The sequence below is a fragment of the Lonchura striata genome, chromosome 2 (genome assembly GCF_050655825.1).
Source record: "Lonchura striata isolate lonStrDom1 chromosome 2, ASM5065582v1, whole genome shotgun sequence".
Classification (NCBI taxonomy): domain Eukaryota; kingdom Metazoa; phylum Chordata; class Aves; order Passeriformes; family Estrildidae; genus Lonchura; species Lonchura striata.
In genome coordinates, this window is record NC_140704.1 from 43,437,058 (window position 1) to 43,456,449 (window position 19,392).

Below are 19,392 nucleotides of genomic sequence, written 5' to 3' on the forward strand. Positions count from 1 at the left end.
ACCAAACAGCAGTGGTACATATAGAAACAGAGTTTTTTTCTAACGGCATCCTCTAGAACCATGTTGATATATCAAGGAAAGAAAAGTAGCAATCATACTCTTTCAAAAAAACATGTCTAAAATCTTCTTGCACCAACCCTTGCATTGTGGCTTAATCCCAGCCAGCAGCCAAGCCTCACACAGTCACTGCTTTACTCCACCCCAGTGAGATACAAGAGAGAATCAGAAGAGTAAAAGTGATAAAAACTCATGGGCTGAGACAATAGCAGTTTAATAGGTAACTATTAAAACTAACCACTGCTATATTGCCAAGTTTGAGTGTTGATTTTAACATATACAGTCAAAATAACTTGATTGTATTCACAAAATCCTTTTAACCCTTGATGCACAACAAAAGAAGGATCCTGTGGTACATAACACTTGAGACATAACCGTATCAAAAGTATTTTCCAGTTATGCTACATCCTCTCTTAAGCGCTTCCCTTCTAGTATAAAACTACAACCTTTAAAGCACCTTTTTCACTGCTACAAAGTCTCCCAAATGAAGGACAGCAATACTTTTGTGATATAGCTGTGAGTGGAATGATGCAACTAAAGTGACTAGACAAATGATTGAAGATTTAACACTTGTAAAATACATTCTGAAGCTTATAAATTAAAATATTAGTCCATTCAAGTCAGATACTGTAAGCCTCTAAACACTCACAAATATAATGTCAGACCTTAATGGCATTTCACTTGTGTAGGTGAATAATGAATGACCAATTTTGAGCACAGGCAGCAGAAGTATCTCTGCCTCACAGTGTAAAAACTCTCTCCTTCATGCATTCCTCTTCAGCCTGGCTTGTGACAAAGCAAGATTTATACAACTCTGATGTGCTTGTGTTTATCTCACTATTTATCCCCCAGCTGTTTTCGAACCCACCAAATAGTTTTCCTGGATGGTGGCACACAGTTGCAGATGCACCAAGCATACCACATTTCAGTACGAAGGGAGACCAGATGTTATGTAAATGTCAGAGACTGTATTCCACTCTCATGAAAAAAAAAAGTTTTGGGGAATAAGTAACAGATACTGAGAAATCCCTTTAAGTGATCAAGTTCAGATGAATAGGTCCACAGTAAAGAAAGTTGCATTCCGTCTAATTGCTCACAGAAATCTTGCTCCTCTTTAGAGTCAGTTTTAGTGCTATAATCATACTTTCTGTACATATGATTCTTTCTGTACCATATGCATCACTCTTCAAGATTTTTTTTGTTTGCTATATTGTTCAGCTCAGAGCCTATTTACAGCTGAATTGTACCTCTCCCTGTCTTTGTTAAAGATCTGTACCTGAAAATAGTCAATCAAAACAGAACACTGAGAAAAAGAGATATGCCTATCACAAGAGGAATAATGTCATTACAGGAAATATCTTATCAATAGCTTAAAAGGTCTTTGAATTTAATTAGTGTGTAGAGTAGCAGCCCTTTTAGAATTAGTCACAATAATATCTCATTATAATAGCAAACTAAATTTAAATTACTATCTTAAAGACTGCTACAGTAATTCATACAAAAAGATAAAGCATGTGAAAACAAAGCAGTACAAACTATACAAGATATTATATTAACTGAGGCAAGATTCATCTAGAAAACCTTACAGCTTCAGAGATCATGCTGCAATGGCAAACCAAAAGTTTCTTGAGGATAACAGAGATTCTGAAAGGGTTAGGCAAAGTTAGGGAGAGTGCTGCATTCATTATTTCCTTCTGCTCTGAGTCAGCACTGGTAGAAAATGACATTCACATCTCATAAAGTACATTATTCATCCCACTAATGAATTGAGCAACTTCATTTGGAGGAGATCAAAGGCCAAGTATTTAAAGGTACCTAGATACCTAAGGAGGCACACAGAAATCTAATGAGATTCAGGAATTAAAAAACCTGTGTCTTTTGCACCACAGAATCAGGCAACAGTCTATTAAACAAATATTCTCATGCTAACTGTTTCAGTTTAATTAATTCAGGTGCAATCATGACTCTTTTAGCCTTTCTCTAATTCAAAAGCAAGGGGATTTGCAATGGCTGAAATGGAACTAATAATCAGTCAGCTTTTTCAAGTGCATAATCTGCTAATGGCATATATTATGAAAAACACACGAGAAACAATTATATTCATTACTGAGAAGGAAGATTTTCAATGTAATTTGTACACAGATATGTGTATGGGTAATATTAAACCTCAGAATAATCCTTGAAAATGTTCTTGACATGAAAAGATTACATCTCTGCAGCTTTCTTCTGCTACTAGTTGAACAAATAAGGGAGTAAAAATATTTTAACATAGTCAATTCTATGCATTGAAAGAAGGGATAAAATCCCAAATTTGAAAATAGCAAAAACCAGCCACAGCAAGTAATGGAAGAAAAGCCACAAAGGCTATTCCCACAAAATATGTCAGAGAATAACCCAACTCACAGAGCTGGGGTGGTTCACAGCATTTAGGAAATAAAAACTTTACTGGTTCCCATAATTTAATGGTGTTGCGTACACAGCTGAGCAGTAGTTAAGAAAGTCTTGGCAATATTTGTTTAGTTCTCATTAGAAAATGGTTATTCATTGAAATAGATTTTGTGAGCTCTTAAAGAACCGACTGGGTTCTTTTTCTGGGTGAAACTTCAGAGGAAAAATGTCTTTGTAAGCCACCCACCTGATAATTACTGTGTGGTTAACAAATTAACTTTGGTTATTAGCAGGTTTGAACCCTTTCTGTCCTATATGATGTAATTTCAATGTTCTATAAAGTTTATGGAATATAAATCTGAATTATTCCAATAAGAGAGCTTTAGAAGCTCATGACATATGAAGGCACTAACATAAACAGAAGTGGGATTTTGCTGTCTGTTTTAGATTCATTTTCAACAGCAGGTCTGTGCTGTGCATTGGTACCTGGAAAGGTGTGGATAACACGCCAAGGTTTGGTGACTGCTGAGCAGGCCAGGCACAGCATCAGCACTGTCTCTCAACATCATCAAGGAGCTGTGGCTGGGCAAGATCCTGGGAGGCCAGCTGTCCCCAAAAAAACCAAATTTCATACCATGCACCACAGCCAAGGTCAAACCACCACACTATCCCAGTTGAATACCATGAAAACCAGACTGTTAATTTTCTGACTGCTTTTCCATTTAATATTTTTCCCCATTGCTTTAATTCATGTACATAAAACCCTGACACATTTAAACAGAAATCAGTCTATCTCCTGACACTCAAAACAATTACAGATTTTGTGAGCAACCAGAAAGCAACAGAAGTATAAAACCCTCAGAGACTAGGTGAGGATTCAGCTGGAAATGATTAGCCTAGGTGAGTGGAGTGCCTCAACATATTACCTAGGCACAAGGAAATGGAAAGAGAAAAACAAAGAGGGAAGAATCTACTCTCCAAAGTTACAGACATCCGTAAGACCATGACATGGCATGAACAGATTCATAGTATCTAAAGCAGCTGTAAGAAAGCAAGAGGTCACCTTTATAGAATGGTGGCCCAAGATGGCAATTAAAATACTACTGGTTGTGATTTCATTGCTTATCGCTACAAAGCTGCGTATGGGTGCCCCTGCTTGCCAGTGCCTATGCAAAGAACAGCAACTATTTAGTGTGAATCAAAGAGTTAGAAGATTAGTGGGCAGACAGCCTGATGAAGCATCCCAAGCCATTTCTGCTGAAGCAGAAAGCACAATGCCAAACCACTGCTCTACCCCAACACTCCCACTCCAAACAATGAGAGCTGTCATTTACAGCAGCAGCTCAAGAAGGCTGATATTACTGCCTTCCTCTCTAAGCAAGACCAGCAAAACTAAGCCATACCTACTCTGGTTATTTTTACTTTGAAAATTCAGGATTTCTTTTGCCACTTGAAGGCTATTAAAAGTAATTACAAATGTTTCCACATGACATAGGAGTGAGGGTTCACTATGCCTCTGCTTATGCACAGGAAGCCATCACTATTGCGAGGGTGCCAAACACTGGGACAAAGCCCAGAGATGGTGTGATAACTCTGTCATTGGAAACATTCAAGACTGGGCTGGAGAAGCCCCTAAGCAACCTGCTTTAATCTGTTTTGAGCAGCAGATTGAACTGGAGACCCCAGTGATCCCTCCTCACTTAAATTACTTTATGATAAGAACAGGAGGAGCACGCACTCCAAAATGTCTATGCCACTTCCTTGTGTACTGTACTTCAAGTAAAGCCCACTAAGGATTTGCTCCAGAGACACTACCAAGAGCCATGCATCCAGTTTTGAGTCTCCAGAGGAGGGCCATGAACTGGGGGTCAGAGGGGTGGAACACCTCTCCTTGTGGAGACAGGCTGAGACAGTTGGGGGTGTTCAGCCTGGAGAAGAGAAGGTTCTGGGGACAGCCTACACCCCCTTCCTGTACCTAAAGGGAGCTACAATAGAGCTGCAGAGCGACTTTTTACAAGGGTATGCAGTGACAGGACAAGGGCTGGTGTCTTTAAACTGAAAGAGTGTAGATTTAGACTAGATATTAGGAAGTAATTTCCCTGTGAGGGTAGTGAGCACTAAACAGATTGCCCAGAGGAATTATGGATGCCCCATTGCTGTAAATATTCAATGCCAGGCTGGATGAGGCTTGGAGAAACCTGGTCTAGTGGAAGGTGTCCTTGCCTATGGAGTTGGAATTCGATGGTCTTTAAAGACCTCTTCAACCAAACCCTGCTGGGATTCTATGAATCTAATTTCACAAATATGCTCCCAATTAAGAATAATCTTTGTGAGGTTACAAGCAAAACATGGTACAGTTTCCTTGATTAAATAGCTACCATATGACTGTAAAAATGGGTATTATTAGATATTAGCTTTATGCATTTAATTAGAAATTGAATGAAAAATTCTTAAAAATGTCGTATTTTAAAAAATTACAGTTTTCAGTTATGCATCTTAAGCTACCATTTAACAATGTCACTTTATTTAAACAGTACAACATGAACAACTGCTTGGAGTATGGTACATTCTCTTGATGTGAAGTTCCTTGAAAAACTCAGTTTTATAAACTACATGTAATTGCAGACTATATTTTAAGATTATGCTGCTAACTGGGATAAATTTGTTTACACTTAGAACTTTCCTACCTTCTCTAATATTTTAGGGTTTGTTTGATCTGGTTATCATTCTGACTGTAGAGAACATATTTGTTAATTTTCTGCCAATCTGCACATTACCATGAACTCAAGAAACTGGGAGACTGTAATGTAGAAAGAGCCTTTCTCAGTGCAAGGAACAGATTTTTAGTTCTTAAAAACACACACACAAAAATCCCTCCTAAACACCTCATGTTAATCCTGTCAAACCCTTGAAGAGATAATCTGCTCTTGTTTTGTCTGGAAGGGAAACTTTTGAGTGTGATGGACAAAACAAATTACTTTGAGGAAATGTTTCTATTTAGCACGTTGATATTTATGTAATTACACTCATCAGGTATCTACCCACAACCATTTGTTCTACCATGTTTAAAATGTTGCAGCATAAGAAATTCCTGTTGACGAATCTGCTCTTCACATCCAGGTATGATTGACTGCATGCTAGGATGTTGCTAACCACAGTATTTTACCAGTGGCACAGTATTGTCTCGTCCCGTCAAGAGCAGTATAAATAAATCTTATAAGAAATTAATAATAAATCTATAAGAAAATCTAGTGGGATGACTATAGACAGTATATGGCTTAGTATCTAACAGCCTATAAGTCACTGCCCTCATCACTCTCATGGAACACAAATTTATTAGAGCATTTGGAAGGAGATTATTGAAACCTTCCAAAGATTTCATCATTCACATCCAGCACCCCAAATTCCTGACAAACTCGTACCTATTGGGTAGGCTACATGTAAGACTGAGATCAGAATAAAGATAAAATTCACTCCTCTCTGTGAGCTTACTATATAACCATGCTATTGTATTTCTCAGCATTTATTATTAATACTAATTTTGATTTTGATAGAAGAATTACTTGGGTAATAGAAGAATGATTTGGGTAAACATGCAGGATTGCCACACATCTAAGTGATGATCTACAAACAGTTATAGCACTGAATCGCTTAGATATCAACTGTTACCTAGAAGAGAGTAATAGAAGTTGTCACTTCTGTGGGGGGTGGGAAGGATGTCAGTCTTTCAGATTATGCCTAAAAATCTACAGTCTTACTGGATTTCTCAGTAAGACCTACTTGCACTGGGAGGCTGACACACACTCTCACAAAAATTCTGTTTTATTCAGGAATTAAAATGATGGAGACCACAAATTCATGTCAAAGTTGTCTCAAGAAAAGCCATGGGTCTATTATCATCATTAAAAGAAGGCTGTAATTACACCATACAGCTAAGCAAGAGTGTAAGCTCCACGTGTACAGCCTTGTGCTGTACGACTGTACACTTTGGAGTCTTCATAAAGGCTTGACTTGGATGACAATTCCAGTGCTACTATTCTGGAATTTCCTAAATCAGTTTTAAATTCTATAAAGGCAAAAAACTAGAAAGGGGGGAGGAAGGAACACCACAAAAAAAAAAAAACAACCAAAAAAAAACCAACCAAACAAACAAAAAAAACCCCAAAAAAACCTAAATATGAGATCAGAGTCCTCCTGATACAATACTGTGAACAGGATTCACACTGTTATTTTTTCTTGGTTACCATTAAAATTATACTGCAAACAACCCAGTTGTGTGCTATTTATAGTGATCAAATAATTATAAAGATATCTATGCTACAGGCAGCAGCAGTGACAGTTCCCCCCTTCTTTTTCAAGCCAATTAAGCAAGAAGAACATTATAATAACATTTTGCTTTGTTTCCCATTCCCCTTGGTTTTATAGGATAGCTTATTTTCATTGATCAAGGCCACAAGAACTCTGTCAAAAGGAACAGACTTTATAGTGCACTGTAAATATCCTAAATACTAACATCTTTATTTTGAGCTTCCAATTTAGTAAATGTATATATTTCATATTATTTCTCTTGTTGAGAGGACTTTTCCTCGTCCAGTATGTTTGGCCTAATAGCTGTGGGAAGAAAATCAAAGCGATTCCTGTGTGCTGGGGCTGAGTGATGAGCAATAAAAGGTGAGAAAACAGGGAATGAAAGCTTTGCAGCATCTTCCATGACACCCTGTCTTGTTCATAATACAAACTTATGTGGAAGCACTACAAAGGAAAATCTAAACAAAAGCACTTCCTGCTCTTGGCACACAGCATGGAGAACAAATTTGCACTCAGCTCAGTGAAATTTGGCATTGCCATTATGGACAGAGCATAATTCTGTGCTATGAAACCCTGCATGACAAAAACTCTGGCAGTCTGAAATAATTATGATTGGGACACTGCAGTGTGCCACCAGTCAGCAATGTGGGAATTCACCACAGAGTTGGCTATGATGATATCTAGATATTGATCTTGTGGGTAGACTCATCACCCTTAAATTTAGCAATCAAAAATTTAAGTATCTCCCCATAGCCAGCTGTGTAGACTTTCTTGACAAATGATGAGGAAAGACAGGTATCTCCTGAAGACAATTTATCCTAATCTAGGATAGGTGTCAGGCAGAATCAACGGTTGGAACTATCTTTTTCTCTTCATTGAGCTAAAGATGGAAATCAGAAGAGTAACTTAGTCTAGACACCTAACTTTTGGATGACTGAGAGTCAGGGAGATGAATCCAACCCTATCCTCTATTTGCCACATCAGCAGGCATAACCCTATGTGAATAAAGTGTATTTCTAGAGTGTTTTTTGGACTTGGAACTTGCTTTAAACCCCATGCAATTTTAGGAACAATAACTTTCTTCAAAATCTGTCTAATTTCCAATGCCCAATGAGCGTGGGCTTTCACTGTCCAAAGCCAATCACTGATCTTCCATTTCCTATAAGCACTGTCTGACTTGAAGCTGTACTACAGCAGTCAAACAAACCAGCAGAAGTTCTTAATTATCCCATTCAAAGCACCAATTAAGAATTTTGCCACAAATCTCACCCATCAGTCACTCAGCAAAGAACATATTTAATATATATACAAAAAACGAGTAACAAGGAGGAAAATGGCACTGACACTTACTTGCCCAAGCGTGCACTCCATGCCACCAAGGAAATCTGCTTCCTTCAGCCCATTGTGATTGCTGCTAATGTCATGGACCTCAAACCGCAATCGCTGCACCTCTTCAAAATAGAAGTCCACCGTGAACAGCTTGGAGAAGACAGGATTTATACAGGTTCTAATCACTTCTGTCCTGTCAACCTGTCAAATCAAAAAGAGGTCAAATGAGTTGCTTCTCTTTCTACCAGTGATGGACAGCCATGAGCTCCTGAAATACGCTTTGCTCATTTATCAGGACAGACAGCTGGGACTGTGGTCATGGACAGTCCTGTTTGTACTGTCAGCAGCAGCTGCCCTTTCTGTGCTGGGCTGACCACAAACACAAGGCCACCTTCCCTTGCCTATCCTTCCAGCAAGTCTTCAGCAGAATAACTGGGAAATAAACTACAGAATTTACATCTCCAGCAGTACCCATCCATCACTACAAAATAGCAGCAGAGTGATACAGTCTCATCAAACTAAATGGAAAAGAGAGTAACACTGTCAGTAATTACTCATTTCAGATAATTTGCATGATTAAAGAGTGGAGAACTGGATCCACAGCAACAGCTTTTCTTTAAAATATATAAATTTTTCCATCCTGCTTAGTTGCATCACAAGAATTCAATGGGTTACACACTTTATTCCTACCTCAGAGTCTTAAAACTTCTAAAGAAACATCATTAAATCTATATTGCTATTTCTTAAAAAAAGTGCTTAAAGCTCTCTTAGGAGGTAGTACTTGGGTTTCCTATTTTTGAAATAGGTGTCTGTTATTTTTCATTATGATGCATCATTGGTGACAACATAAGCAATGAAGCAATTTCCTTTTTTCTACTCTCTTTGCCCTGGCACAGAAAAAAACTTAATAATTCTGTAAGATTAAAGGAACTGATCCTGAAATGAAGTAGGACTTGGGCACATCAGTGACTAGATAGGAGGTGGCTGGTGCGCCATGGAACAGACAAATTAAATTGCTCAGAGGAAGAGTGATGAGATCCTTTGTCTGATTCCTGATCAGGAACATCTGTTGTGCAAAAAAATGACAGCCGCTTGCTTCACTTTTCAGAGTTTATAATGCATTAGCCTTTCTAGTAGTTATCAGCAAGGACACAAAGAGTAAAGCAAATCAAAAGCAGGTCAAAAAATGAACAGTTCCTGGTAGAACAGATTTATTTTAGTGCTCATCAAAGGTGTCAGATTGACAGCTCTGACAGCCAAAATCCTTTAGCTAATCATCAAACAAATGCTATCACTCATGGAATAGATGCAAACCAGTGTTACCATTGCTGCCTTCTCACACAGCTGTGTCAATGTGCTCTGACTATGCCAGGAGGAGACTGTCACAAAAAGGAAAGAAAGCAACCTTACTTACATATTCATTCTTAATAAATTTGCATAGACTACCTGAAAATGATGGGTTTGACAACAGTCATGCAGAGAATAATAAGAGTAATATAAGGTAAGAAAGGATACCAGCCACCTTCATTCAGATGCTGGTCTATCTCAAAAAATTTTTTGTTCTCTCCACTAGCAATCAGTATGAGTCCAAATCACTATTACTGCTACAAGGAGAAATATTTCTTATGTCAGATAATGATGACTAATAAGTTCACTGAGACATTCCTGAGACGACTTCTAAGTGAATTGTTCTGATTCACTTCAGAACAGTGGTCATCTCATGAACTAGTGCTTCTGCAGACCCATTAATTAAAATATTTAAATTAATGGTTTTAAGTATTTTTCATAGCCACAGCAATCTCCTGAACTCATTCCATGTGTAAAAACTGTCAAATCAATAGCATAACTTTAATTGCTTCATTGGTCCAGCAGATCCCAGGCAGCAACTGAAGTTTCTGTTATTGTTTCACCTCATCTATCCCTTTCTGCTGGAAAGGGTTCTTCACTGTGAAATACATCAAGATTTACACTTGCAGTCAACACAGGTTAAATATGTGGCTGCTCAAGGGAGTAAAGTGCCAGAAAATGGAGGCACAGGTCTTCACAGGGACATTAAAAATTTCAGTCTGACACAGATAAGACATTGTTTGCTTTTTCCAGCCTGTGATTGACTGACATCCCTTGACAGACATAGTACTGAAATATACCCATTTTACTGAATTTCCCCATCTTCCCACATTATTGAGATGATACATCAAACCAGCATGTCAGAGCATGGGATTGTATGGGAAAAATCTGTATCGAAAGAAGCAATGCCAACAGCTCCACAATCAATACAAAATTCCTTGTGCCTCCCTCAGCCATCAGCTATAGCACTAACCCCTACTAGTCCACCTTGGCCCCAGTCTGCTTTGTCAGCATACTTCACAATTACCCTACTCCTTGGCTAGTCAGTCAGGAAGCATCCTCAGCATGGGAAGCCCAGCTCCATTCCCTGGCTCTGATTACTGTGCAGCAGGGCTGAGCACTGAGAATCAGCTGGAGTGACTTGTGATGAAGAAGCAGTGGCAAACAGAACAGCTCAAAAAACTCCCCAAATCTCAGGGAACACTCTGGTTAGGAGATGCTGCATAAACACAAGGTTTAATATCAGCTTGATTCCTGTCACTTTTTAAAGGCTGTTCTTTCTTCAGTATTCTTGCTCTCATATTCAATCATAAAGCCTCCTTTTAGAAATGTCGGATGAGTGTGAAACCTTAATGAAAACTGGTGAAAATACTATTGACAAGTGCATTTTCATACTGATAACTATCAAAAAGTTCATGATCTATGGGGCTGCAGACACTTATAAAAACAAAACAAAACAAAACAAAAGAAAAAGTAAACCTGACCTGTTTCATTTCAATCAAAATATGGTGTCATCCTCCATGCTGACCCAAAATATGGGTTCATAGCAGTCTGACAAGATGTCAGCCTCAAGCCATATGCCTTTAGTTCTGCTGTCACCCAAAATCACTTATAACACTTTCACTTATATGGATGATGAAGGCTCAAATGCTTAAAGAAAACACAGTGTAGCTTTGCCCAGACTCATTAACTGAGCACTCAGGAATTTACAATTTCTCAGCACAAATGTTTTCTAAAACATAATGAAGAACACTAAATCCCCATTACTTTTGGAGAAGTCAGCTTTAAAATCCAACAACAGTATGTTATAAGAAAGTGGAACTCAGACTTTTGTTCTTGTTGCAGAAAACCCTAATCCTGACGAGACGCAGATTTTTCAACAGGACATGGACAGGGGTCATGCCCACAACTTCAGGATTTGCTGATGCCTGACATATGAGCCATCTGTTATTTTGAGACTTTGCTAGAACAAGGAATTTCTCCAACTCACTGAAGCAGAACAAATTTTCAAAAGAAACAATTGACAGCTACATGCACCTTTGGGCTGTGTCAAGAGGTAAAACTGACCTTAAAAAGAGCAGCGTTCATCCGACACCATGATCTGAACATCTGCTTCATGGTGCAGCTTCATCTGCACTTTCCCTTCAAGGACAATTTAAACAGAGAAAAGGACTTGCATCTCCACCTCCTGGGATGGACTCACACTGCTTTCCCTCTTCATCTCTTTAGGTCCTTGTCACTTCACAGAAGGTGGCACCCTGCTGAGTAGCCAGGATTATTTGGCAGACCCATCTGGATGCAGCCACCCTGTGAGCTTCCCCTTGGGGAACTATGAATGACATACAAACACCAAAGTTGGCATCCACAGTGCAAAGTGCCATCTCAACAGCGGGAATTAAAATACAGGAAAGAACACGGGCCTTCCAAATCCTCTTGTCAAACTTGCAGGGAGTTGGATGCTGAGTTTGAAACCTGTTTTCTCTCTGTACTGTTGACATGGATGGACAATTGTCAGAAATGTTTCCCTGTTTGCCCACCATCACTGCTGAAGAGCTGCAAAACTGTCTTTGCAGTCAGACAGCATCAAATGAAAGAAGGCACAAAGGACCGATAAACAAATACTAAAATTCAGGTTTCTTATGCTGTTTATATCTTTTGTCTGTGAGCTGCTGAAAAGCAGTGAGTTTTGCAGAACTGTGATAAATATGGTCTCTTCTGAGAACTGAGGAAGCAGTTCTTTGTCCTGGAAAAAAAATCACTGATGAAGTAATTAAATGGTTGAAGTATTAACTAAGGATCTCCAGTCCATCTTCCACCATTAGTTGAGAAATGAAGCCAAGGGAAAAGACCTAGCCCAAGGGGAATTTTTAAATCTTCTTCTATCAAAATTAGGTGAAGTTTAAGGTATTGCATATACAAAGATGAACGAAGATTACATAGAAGCTTAGTGTCACCTGGTATCTTGAGCTTTCAAGTGATCATAAAAACAACTTTCTCACTATGTCCTTGGGAATCAGGAAAATGGGGAATTGTCTACAGGACTCACAGCTCTGCACCTTTAAGTCATGCTTGAGTATTTAGCACAAATCAGTGATGTGGAGAACTTCATGTCCAACACAGATAATTGGTACCTATCTGCTCTCCACTGTATTTCTAGCAGACATGCAACTAGCACAAAAGAAACACATCTTCACTGGTTGTTTCTTGGCATCATTGAAGTGAAGAGCAGCCAAGGGCCATGAAGAATTCACTGTGTTCTCACCAAAATGACAATTTTAGGAGGGAAATTTTAATCAGGCTCACAAAATGGTATAGCTGCCTCATGAACTAAGGAAGATCTTTGGTCTACAAAATGATGGTTTGAAAATTTATAGGGGTGCTGTAGTTCCTTCAGTGTTTATTGCAAAAACCAAGCTGAAGAGCCATAAAAATGATCATTCCATTAAATAGAGAATGCATGTGGAAGCAGAATGTGTTTTTTGTGGTGTTACATTTTTAGCAATTTTTTAGTCCAACAAATTGACCCATTGTTCCTTGTATGTTTTAGAGGCCAACAAGGGAAAACCAACAGGCTCTATTTTCTGTAGAAGTCATTATAAAATTCTGATTAAATCTAGTAAAATCACATTTGTCAGCTGAGATGATAAAAAGTACAGAGGTTAAGGGTTAGCATTATTTTTAGGTTATATGAATCTTAACAAGACTGAAAATTTCCATGATACAGTACCTTACATGAAAATTTGATACCAAGGAGAAAGCAATTTACACTTTGCTTACTGGTTTCCAAGAAAGTTATTAATATATTTTTTATTATTCACAGTGCTTTCACAGCACTGCTTTCACATCTCTATCCCACAAATGATAAGTTATTGCAAAGGTCACCATAATTTATGGCTCTTATTTTCAGTTTAATTGATGATTGAAAACAGTGGAAAGAAATTAGTAGATCCTTAATTCTTTTCAGACTGTAGAGTTCAGGGCTGAGCAAAATCTTCTCAGTGTTAGCAGAAACCTTTTGCCAAAGGCTGGCTTGAAGAGAAGCATTTAACGTGAATAGTCTTTAAATTATTTGCAATTAATTTCTTTTACCTGTGTATCTATATAAGTATTAGATAGCTTATAACCCTCTAAGTCAGAGGCATGAAAACCTGCTTTCCAGGACTGGAAAACTAATACACAGAAACAGCCCAGATAACTGAAATTACAGGAAAACCAGGATTATAATTTCTTAGTTGAAAAGTTATTCATTAAGAAAGCCCATTTCTCTGCTGACAGCCACTGACCAGCCTCTGCTTGATTACTTTTACTTGCTCAGTTACTTCTCATTGCTCTGAAGCAGGAAGCAGACAATTTATTATATACACTATGTAAAAATTCTGCCAGAAGTTCACAGATGGAGTTGCCTTACATGTTCATAGCTTTTAAAAGAAAGAGAGAAATGAGATTGTTGATAGGTGCTTGCATGTGGTTTGTCTCACTCACTCAGAAACAACATTCACAATAGCTCTGTCACTGCGCAGTCACTCGGCGCCAGCACTTGAGGGCCTGTACTGAACCCTGTCAGACTTGAAGCCTGTGCAGGTTTTAGAGTCTCATCTGAGCAACTCCAAGCTCTCACAGCTAGAAAACAGGAAAAAAACCCCAAGGGTGCAATACAGGTTAATTCTAGTGCCAGGCACATTGTGGTGACGTTGTTAAGGAAGAGAATGGGGAGTTTCACGGTGTTGGAAAGAATGCTGCTCAGTCCCCAGTATGATGAAAGCAGGACCTAAATTGATTGAGAGATTTGTGCCACGGGAATCACTGGTTTTCTGGAACAAAAGAGATCTCTGAGGAAGTTACAAGAGTCCCCTTTAGTTTTCAGACCATGTGCAGTTGTCATCACTGATTTCCTTGGTAAGCCTAAGCTTTCTAGGCTGCATAAAAATACTGGAAAAGTGCATGGGTATCCCTCCCACTCACTGTCCTTTTGAAAAGCTCAAATACAAGAGAAAAAAAGCCAGAGCACTGCTAGTGCATTAATGCACAGTCACACAGTTCCTGACTGAACTAGCTATCTGATTTTAGTTTACTCTCCTCTGGAAAGGAACACTTTCATTTCATTCAAATAGTTCTGGGGGTTAGAGAACACCAAGTCTTCTCAGCTTAATGTCATGAAAGCCAAATATTTTGGGCCAGAGTGATAATTTTAAGTCACTGTGTGGACTGCTATGAAAGCAAACATATTAAAATTGTTATCTTGTTGGACTTTAATGTCATACCCTTGGATTTTTAACTGTTTTCCTGATAACACAGCTGCTGGGACTCCAGCTGCATCACAGGGAGTGAGTCGTAGCTGTTGTGTCCTTTAAGTAAAGAGATGATCAGGCATATGACAGGGAAAGAGTCCAAACATGAATTTGGGTTAAACAAGAAGTCAGGTTAAACAGAGGTTTGACAAAAATTTTGCCTAGAAAGTCTTGAAAATAAGCCAGCAGCTCCTCCTGGATGCCAGACTTTGTCTGCTCTGCTTTAGACCAGAAACACTAACTTTCACCCCTCACACCACTGGGGACCATCTGAGCCACCAGGCCACAGGTTATTTCACATGGCTCCCTCTGCATTCTGTTCTCTATACATTATAAAATAGTACTTCTCCCAGAAAAACACATTGCAGCCATGTCCCACAGCATGACTTTAACTTTCCTAGCTAAGAATGCCTTAAAATGCCCAATACAGTCTGTTTTCTTGACACTCGAATGCAGTGCCATAGCACTGGAGGCACGGCAATGTCGCCGAGCCCCAACAGCACCAGTGTCACCCAGGGTGTGTGAGGGCAGGAAGGGACACCGGGCCAGGCTCAGCAGCACCTGGGGTCACGCTGGGCTGGGCTGCCAGTGAGCCCCAGTGGCACTCACACATCAGGGACTGAGCCCTGAGCCAGCCTGGCCTCTTGGGCTCTCGGTCTCGCTCAGCTGCCGGCTCTGCTCTGACTCTGCTCCGTCTGCCCCATCCACACTGGGAAGCACCATGGACAGAGGGGGTGGTGAACTCATGGCCTGGCCAGTCCAGGCTCAGGGATACTGAGGAAAATATGTGAGCCAACTTTAATTTGCCTCCTGTGAATCTAGATTTGACATAAAGCCTGGAATAACAAAGAACTCCAGCCCTGACATTTCAACTGAAGAAAAACATAAATGCTGCCACTTCTCTGAGACCAACTGCAGAACTTCCATGGGGGAAAATGGTAAAATATTAAGCTTTTTCCCATCTATTGACCTTGAGCTATAAAGAACAATACACCAGCTGCTGCACTGTGAATATTCAAGCCAGTTTTGAAAAGCCAGTTGCAGAACATCTCAGTGAACTTGAAAAGCACAGTGTGTCTTTAGAGCACATCATTAATGTAGCATCAATTAAGGTTTTTCCAATGAACAATGATTAAGTGGACTGAAAAGTGAAAGGACCAGGATAAGGTAGAGAGATAGCACTGTCTTTTCCAGAAGATATTTTACATTATCTTACATTTAATGTGGGATCACTTGTAATTCAGAATTCTTTTGTGAAACATTTTGAGTCCAGCTAGAGATAAGAAGGACAAGTTTGAAGAGAGAATGTCAAATCAGGTATGCATAATAGATTTGGGAAACTTCTTGACAAGCAGTAGAAACTCCTGCAAAGCAGTACAAGGATTTAGCCTCCAGGGTAGGCTCCCCCCAGGGGTTAAGAGGTCTCAGTCTTTTGGCCCTCACTGTCACTGAAGAGAGTAATGCTCATGCCTCAGCAGAGGGCCTTTTTTTCCATATCCCTGCTTAAGCAATGAAGGTTTCTTCAGAATTAGCTATGAGCTATCACTCAGAGGTGACCTAACAGAATACCCTCATGGGTACTGAAAAGTTTAGGCTTACATTTCCAAATAACTAGTTTCTTTTATAATCTTCTATAGAAAGCTTGAGCATCTGCACATACAGTTTCCTAGTGAGGCAGCCCAGCAAACTCCTTGACTCCCCCTCTGTACAAGGCCAGCATCTACAGGAGCTGATATTTTGGAGGTCACACCTTCCAGAGTGACCATGGCCATGCACCAAGTTGTGTTTTGCAGCAGGTAAGCAATAAGAGCTCTGCACCCTTGCCTGCACCAGATTACCTCTGGCAGGGTCATTTAATAGAGAAAAGCAATGATTATACCAAAGCTCTTTATCTTATTCTGGTAAGATTTCTGAGCCTCAACAGTTGCATAAAATTGACAACTACAGAATTTTTGAGATGAAAGAGTGCATCTTCTGAGGTACTCAGCAGATCCTGACCTGGCCATAAGCAACAGAGAAGGACCTAATAGAAATCACACAGCGGCAGGATCTACCCATGTGCTGGAATTTGAATATTTAACTCCTTTGAATATTTAACAAGTGCTTGGCAAACAGCACAAGTGCATAACGACCTGCATCAACTCATGGGATAAGGTGCTATAACTCACTCAGATGTGATTACACTGGCATAAGAAAGAAGAGAATTAATTTTCTCACTGAAAACTCCTGAATGCTACCTCCAAGCTGAGCCTTGAAGCCTCAATGCTAGACTTTCTTTACTTGATGTCCCAGATACAGCCCAGATATTCAAAGACTATGATGATTGCCATTTACTTTCCACAACCTTCATTTGACGTTAAGAGCTTCAATCAAATTTTAATTTACATGTCACTGAGGACAAGGGCTTTCTGTAGAGGACAAAACTGGACCTTCAAAGTGGTAACAAAAATATTCACACATTTTACCATTTAGCTCCACTCCTAACTTGCCATGAATTGCTAGCAAGCAGTTTAGTGCCTGGCAGCTGTCTGAAAGTCAGACCACTATGCAGCCATTTGGAAATACTTCAGCCATATCTTCTCCACACAGTTTCCCTCACAGGTTAGAAAGTGAGCCTTGGGAATAAAGGTTTTCACTGAAGCAGTTTTGATTTCATTGTTATTTGATTACTATTTTTTAACTTGTTTCTATGGAAAAACACAGTTTTGTTGATTATTTCTGTCCAAGAGAGTTTTTTATGTGTCAAATGCTTGGCTGCTTTTCCCCTCACAGATGATATTTTAATGTCTCCCAATAAGCTAATTTTGAAGTTCTTTACTGTAAAATGAAATTGCTTTAAATATTATTTTCATCCACAATACAACAGATGACTTTGCCTGCATGACAGTAACAAAAAATGAAAAAAATGGAGTATGATTTAAAACTTGCTAAGCACCTGATGGTTGAGTTTTTCACATGCTATTGCTTGGGAATCCTCTATTCATGAAGAGAATCCTGTACTCACACCATTAGATTCTGCTACATTGTGAGGCTACAAAGAATTTATTTGCTATTTCCACCTTTCATTACTCCAAAACTAACTTCCAGAATTAATTTTTAGTATGGCTAGATAATCTGACATCCAGGGCTCCAGTCTTATGCAGCATTTACAGTCATGTTTCTTCTTCTCCTGATGTCCTAGAGGACAAGAGATTTAGCAGATTGACAAATATGTTGTAGTGTCAGCCCATTTGACCAGCAGGGCAGACGTTTGCTGTTGCTGAACAGCAGTTAACCCTGCACAGAGACCTTTAGAAGTGATAAGTGTTCATGGTGGCACAGGATTGATCAGAAGAGAAATCCGACATTATACAGTTTCTCAGGAATTTAGACATAATTGAGAACAGAGAAACATCAGGTGATGGGATGTTTCCTGAGTATCAGTAGGGCTACATTATACTACATAAGAAGTCTATGCTGCTTCAGTAATTTGCTCTGTAATTAACTGACTATAAAATGTATTTTGATAATTTATTTATCTTGAGCAAGATTTCCTGCCTCATACACCCATGTAAGTTAAGCATAACTAATATAAATCCTCAGATGGGTTAATGAGTTATGTCAATTGATACAGACATTAGAAAATTAATTTTCTAATGAAGTGCTCATAATTAAAGATTTAATAATTTGTTTTTAATGTTGTATTTCAACCACTAAATCAATTATATCATGGAGTCATTACAGCAGAAAGGCAATGTACTACTACACAAAGTACATGGTGCTTTACCAGTTTTTCCTGAATTCTTATACCAGAAATAACAATTTACAAGGTCCATTTAAACCAGTTTGAGTTGTCACAGACTGCTGGGGAATTTGGACCATGTGTTCAAATGACAGCCTAGAAAAATAACAGATTTGTTGTAATTAAAGTCCATCATAAAGTACTCTCACTCTTTCTTTTACACATAGATCTTTTGAAGCTTCTCATTTGCTGCAGCCATGGCATCCCAACTGCTTGATCCACTACACAGAAACATCAGTGGAAGCCTTTCTGTGAACTACTGCAAAATCCAGGAAAATAGAGCAGGGCATTGTTCTTCTCCCAATTATACTGACAAGAACACATTCTGGTACTAAACAGTACAGAGCTAATTAGAAGTAGAGAGCAAGTTTAGCTGAGTTGTATTACAGGGTTGCAGACAACATCCTATCAGACTCCTGACTTGGGACCTGTTTAGTTTGTACTGCAAGGATCTCAGTGAGTTAAGGTTGCTGTAAATATCTGGTAATATCTAATTCGAAATGGTTTCTGAAAAACAAGAACATTGTAATCAAGCCTCATATGCATAATACTATACAAAGATGCATAAGCTCAATCTGAGGTGACCACAAATTTCCCTTCCCTGAGAATGACTGGTGCCTGGGATACACTACATACAAGGATCTTCTTTACTACATCTGACTTGCCTACACAACCACCACAGTCAATAAGCAGCTAAAGTTGCTTCCTGTAATGGCTTCAGGTCCTCCTGGAAAGTTTTATGACTCCAGGAATTGTTTGCAAACAATATGTCCACATACATCAGATATGTACAGCACACATACACAATATGCCCCTCTTAAATTCACTGTGAATTCTAAAATTGACTGGTATACGCATAGCTGTGCAGAGGTACTAATGCTCAGAGCATACCAA

At 39.1% G+C, this 19,392-nt stretch overlaps 1 protein-coding gene across 2 annotated transcripts in view; it reads right to left on the bottom strand.

Annotated features, from left to right (window-relative positions):
- CPNE4 (copine 4) overlaps positions 1 to 19,392 on the bottom strand; it is a 226,568-nt gene that overhangs the window by 102,217 nt on the left and 104,959 nt on the right. For both annotated transcript variants that reach the window (XM_021531234.4, XM_031503894.3), the window contains one exon: positions 8,104 to 8,283. In XM_021531234.4, the coding sequence (XP_021386909.1) occupies positions 8,104 to 8,283 (180 nt within the window). The remainder of the gene's footprint in view (positions 1 to 8,103; positions 8,284 to 19,392) is intronic.